The 5,296-nt window shown below is 48.5% G+C and overlaps 1 protein-coding gene and 1 long non-coding RNA gene across 2 annotated transcripts in view; one reads left to right on the forward strand and one right to left on the reverse strand.

Moving 5' to 3' along the window:
* The first annotated feature begins 2,388 nt into the window (after positions 1-2,388).
* LOC146062703 (uncharacterized) overlaps positions 2,389-5,296 on the forward strand; it is a 44,142-nt gene continuing 41,234 nt past the window's right edge. The window contains exon 1 of the mRNA XM_083174757.1: positions 2,389-2,736. Within this exon, the coding sequence (XP_083030883.1) occupies positions 2,496-2,736 (241 nt within the window). The 5' untranslated portion in view covers positions 2,389-2,495. The remainder of the gene's footprint in view (positions 2,737-5,296) is intronic.
* On the reverse strand, positions 3,603-4,183 carry LOC146062702 (uncharacterized). Its single transcript, XR_014471477.1, has 4 exons — positions 4,157-4,183; positions 3,997-4,060; positions 3,730-3,751; positions 3,603-3,634 (listed from the first exon to the last, which is right to left on the reverse strand). It is a non-coding gene; the product is annotated as an uncharacterized LOC146062702 (long non-coding RNA).

Consider the following 5,296-nt stretch of genomic DNA (forward strand, 5'->3'; position numbering starts at 1 on the left):
ACCATGGGCTGTATATACAGGGTACACGTGACTAATACCTGGTGTGGGTGTTACTGGGTGTAAGCCGGGCACATACTGATGTGTATGACGGTCCCCCCTCTATGTCATTATACTACCATGGGCTGTATATACAGGGTACACGTGACTAATATCTGGTGTGGGTGTTACTGGGTGTAAGCCGGGCACATACTGATGTGTATGACGGTCCCCCTCTATGTCCTTATATTACCATGGGCTGTATATACAGGGGTACACGTGACTAATACCTGGTGTGGGTGTTACTGGATGTAAGCCGGGCACATACTGATGTGTATGACGTCCCCCCTCTATGTCCTTATACTACCATCGGCTGTATATACAGGGGTACACGTGACTAATACCTGGTGCGGGTGTTACTGGGTGTAAGTCGGGCACATACTGGTGTGTATGACGGCCTCCTCTATGTCCTTATACTACCTTGGGCTGTCTATACAAGGGTACACGTGACTAATACCTGGTGCGGGTGTTACTGGGTGTAAGCCGGGCACATACTGATGTGTATGACGGTCCCCCTCTATGTCCTTATACTACCATGGGCTGTATACACAGGGGTACATGTGACTAATACCTGGTGCGGGTTTTACTGGGTGTAAGTCGGGCACATACTGGTGTGTATGACGGCCTCCTCTATGTCCTTATACTACCATGGGCTGTCTATACAGGGGTACACGTGACTAATACCTGGTGCGGGTGTTACTGGGTGTAAGCCGGGCACATACTGATGTGTATGACGGTCCCCCTCTATGTCCTTATACTACCATGGGCTGTATATACAGGGGTACACGTGACTAATACCTGGTGCGGGTGTTACTGGGTGTAAGCCGGGCACATACTGATGTGTATGACGGTCCCCCCTCTATGTCATTATACTACCATGGGCTGTATATACAGGGGTACACGTGACTGATACCTGGTGCGGGTGTTACTGGGTGTAAGCCGGGCACATACTGATGTGTATGACGGTCCCCCTCTATGTCCTTATACTACCATGGGCTGTTTATACAGGGGTACACGTGACTAATACCTGGTGCGGGTGTTACTGGGTGTAACCCGGGCACATACTGATGTGTATGACGGTCCCCCCTCTATGTCCCTATACTACCATGGGCTGTATATACAGGGGTACACGTGACTAATGCCTGGTGCGGGTGTTACTGGGTGTAAGCCGGGCACATACTGATGTGTATGACGGTCCCCCTCTATGTCCTTATATTACCATGGGCTGTATATACAGGGGTACACGTGACTAATACCTGGTGTGGGTGTTACTGGGTGTAAGCCGGGCACATACTGATGTGTATGACAGTCCCCCTCTATGTCCTTATACTACCATGGGCTGTATATACAGGGTACACGTGACTAATGCCTGGTGAGGGTGTTACTGGGTATAAGCCGGGCACATACTGATGTGTATGACGGTCCCCCCTCTATGTCCTTATACTACCATGGGCTGTATATACAGGGTACACATGACTAATACCTGGTGTGGGTGTTACTGGGTGTAAGCTGGGCACATACTGATGTGTATGACGGCCCCCTCTATGTCCTTATACTACCATGGGTTGTATATACAGGGTACACATGACTAATACCTGGTGTGGGTGTTACTGGGTGTAAGCTGGGCACATACTGATGTGTATGACGGCCCCCTCTATGTCCTTATACTACCATGGGCTGTATATACAGGGGTACACATGACTAATACCTGGTGCGGGTGTTACTGGGCACATGTTAGAGAAAGATAACAGCTACTTACAGATGGGTCTTCTCCCATCTTGGCAGGGGATGGCGCTGGCGTCGCCAGCCGCCATCCCCCGCCAGCGCCATGGCGATGGTGAGAAGGGGACGCGCGCGCACGAGCGGCGCGCGCGTCCCCTTCCGACGGCGCTTCCATCCGTTCCCCCGGGTCCCCGCCGGCTTGCCGGCGGTAACCCGGGGTCCCCGCCGCCTGCCCGCACCCCCCCCTAACCCCCCCTAACCCTGTCCGTCTCCCTGAGGAGGAGACTGAGACGCGCGTGCGCGTGAGACGCACGCGCGTCTTAGTCTCCTCGCTGGCGTGGCTGCTGGCAGGTCGCCAGCGCGTGCGTTCTGGCGACCCGCCAGCAAGGATGGGACCTGCCCCATCTGTACGCAGATGACATGTTGGAACTGCTGTTGGGGTAGAATAATAATAATTAGAGGTGATGCACAAAGCTCAGCAGCACATTAGTGTGATCCACACAATGTGACACTACCGCACTATACACAATATACACATGAGAGTTTCTCTACAGGTCTGACCCTGAAATGTACAGTAAAACCAGTTGTGTTTCTGTTACATGATCAGAACCAAGATCAGCAGAGAATCAGCAGCTGGTAAATGCTGCTGCTTAGTAATTCTATTCCATGGTCTGACCTCTGCCTGTGTGCTAGATCTAGGCACCGATTCAGAAGGTCCGAATTCGCACCCTTGGCCAATGTTTGAGTCTGCGCATTGTCATGCAGGCCCTGGCTGCGAGCAGCTTCAGATAACTTTTTCTTTCTTGACAGGCAGGGGGCGTCCCTGGGTGGACCCACAAAAACCCACGTCGATGGGTGGACCTACAAAAACGGTGGGCGCACCCATAGAAATGCTGGGCGGAGCCCATGCCGCTGCCTACTCGGGGCAGGTGGATGACATCACCGCCTTCAAATCAGCCATCACCGTTCTACTAAAAAGTAAGTCCTGGCTACTTCTTATAGTGAACAGAGGGGAAATCATTTGATGGTGAGAAACCATCGAATAGTTTTACCTCTGTGCGAGCAGATGTGTAAGCGTAGATCAGTATTGCAGTAAAAATAAAGCAGGCTGTATTTACCCTGCACAGAAACAAAATAACTCTGTATACTGCCATGGAATGTCAGTATATACTGCTGTACACCCGGGATTGTAGTGACACGTCCAATGGGATGCATGTATCTTATCTGCGCTCCATAATACAGTCAATCAGATACCTACTCATCATAGGTCCAGTTATTGATCATCACCGTCCTATAACAGATCCAGAACAGAAAAGAAGTGACAGTTAGCAGCTGATCCCTGCAATACTTATAATTATTATTGTATATTATGTAAGTACGTTTCTGTATATTATGTAAGTACGGCTAGGAATGGATTATGTGATGATTGGATTATCGGAGAACCGCGCATGCACAAGCCCTCCATGCGGCCACAGCTGGTGATGGCCCGCAATCGCAGGCTGTAAGCTGGTTGATTAAAAGCCATTCTGCGTGTGTGTGCGTTACCCTAGCGTTATTTGGGAGTGACACACATAAAAGCAGATGGGCCCGGCCGCTGGGAGGAATGGCTGCTGGCGCCATCAGCCCCCGATATTCCTACGGCCATCGCAGCGCCGGGTTACTATTGGCTTACACCGCACTGCACACGGAGGGGGGAAATACATTTGATGGTGTGGGGCTGACTCTTCCCACAGGTATGAATCAGCCCCACACGATGACAAGTGATGCAAAGTCACCTAACGACGTCATGTGGAGGCCCTGTTCTACCAGACTAATATTGTGCAAGTAATAAAATGATATAATTACCTCACTTCTGTTTCCTTCCCTGGTGACACCTCTGAGGAATAAAATGAGGATATTACATGGTTTATTGTATAAAACTACAACAATTTGTATATAATAAAAGGTAATTAGTAACATCTCAGGACGTACCTGGTATGGGCACCAGCTTCTGCTGCAGTGGGGAAAAAGAAGATTATTAGACAATATAACCCATTAAATGTGTGTCATACATGTCACCATTCCTGGTTGTGTATATAGGGGAGCATTTGGGGGAGTGACAGGACAGCAGAGAACGCAGAAGGGATCGGAGATTCCTGCTGGGGTCCCTCCTAGATACATTTAGGGAATACGTAATATATTGCATAATAAATGGCCACATAGAGAGAGACATAGATATAAGAAATGTAAATAACTTACAAAAGGCTTCGGGCATCTATAGCCAATCACCCAGTTTAATTTGGGGACTTTTTGAGGAAATTCCCTAGAAACAGAATATACAGAGTATTATAGGGACTGGAATTGATGGGCCATCTGACAGCACTCAGTTATACAGATGAGGAGTAATAACAACACTCACACTTTGTGCTTCATAACACTCCACATAAAATATCTGTACTCCATCTCCTGCAGAGGGAATGAGAAATAGTTTACCATTGATTTTAACCTTAAACCTGCCCAGAGATCTACCGTAACCCAAGGGGGTCATTCTAATAGACTGGGTAACCTGCGAAGCTCACAGGTTACCGAGTCCCTGTGACACCGACCCACGTATCCCTGTGACACCGTCGCCACCATATCCCCTCACATGTGCCCGCAGCAGTACAAATCATTAGATGGTCAGGTTTTACCCGCCTTTGCAAATATAAGTAAGTTGATACTGACTTATATTTGCGAGCGCCTGGACGAAGAGAGGGCAGGCGGCTTATTTAGCATTTAGGCCTAAATAAGAATGACAATGTTTGGAGACAACAGAAAAAAGTTTGGGGCAGGAAAAGAGCCACAAATACAAGAAATTAGGGAGCTCAAGGAAAACATACCTCCATTTTGCAACTCGTAGTGAGAAGTGAGGGTTCCAAGGCAATCTCTCAGAACTCTGCGTGTGTGATGTCATGATGTGTCTGTGACATCATCCCCAGCTGTGATCAACTGCTGCAGGAGCTTTCTTACAGTGTGATCCTTATATGCAGTGGAGGTTTGTTGTCATATCTTTGTATTTGTTTGGGATCTAGGGAGAAAAATCCCAGTTTCCCAGACATCTCTATGTGGTCTCCCCACGTGTGTGGTGATCCCTGGTGACTCGCCGCAGATTATATCACATGTATGTTATATGTAAGTTCCCGTGTGACACACATAAGCTGGCCAAACAGCTACAGATTTATTGTCTGATCTGGCTGGCTGGAACAAAAGCCTGGTAGTGGATAACAGCAGATGACAGTTGACCATTTGCTGTGAGATGCTGGAAAACTGACAAACTGTCCCTCAGATATTACCAGGTGTTTGTTCCAACCAGCCAGATATGACAATCAATCTGTAGGTGTATGGCCATCTTAAGCCAGTCAGCTCCTAACTGTCATGTTACAGGCTGGGTTGGAAAATTGTCAGCAGATGAATGGCTGCTGCATTATCACTTCTCCAGACTTATGTCCTATTGGCTTGTCCCACTGCTTACACTCCTACCAGCGCTCCCTCGCTTTTGTTATTAGCATTATACCACCTT

This window comes from Crinia signifera, chromosome 3 (genome assembly GCF_055691185.1).
Source record: "Crinia signifera chromosome 3, ASM5569118v1, whole genome shotgun sequence".
NCBI lineage: Eukaryota > Metazoa > Chordata > Amphibia > Anura > Myobatrachidae > Crinia > Crinia signifera.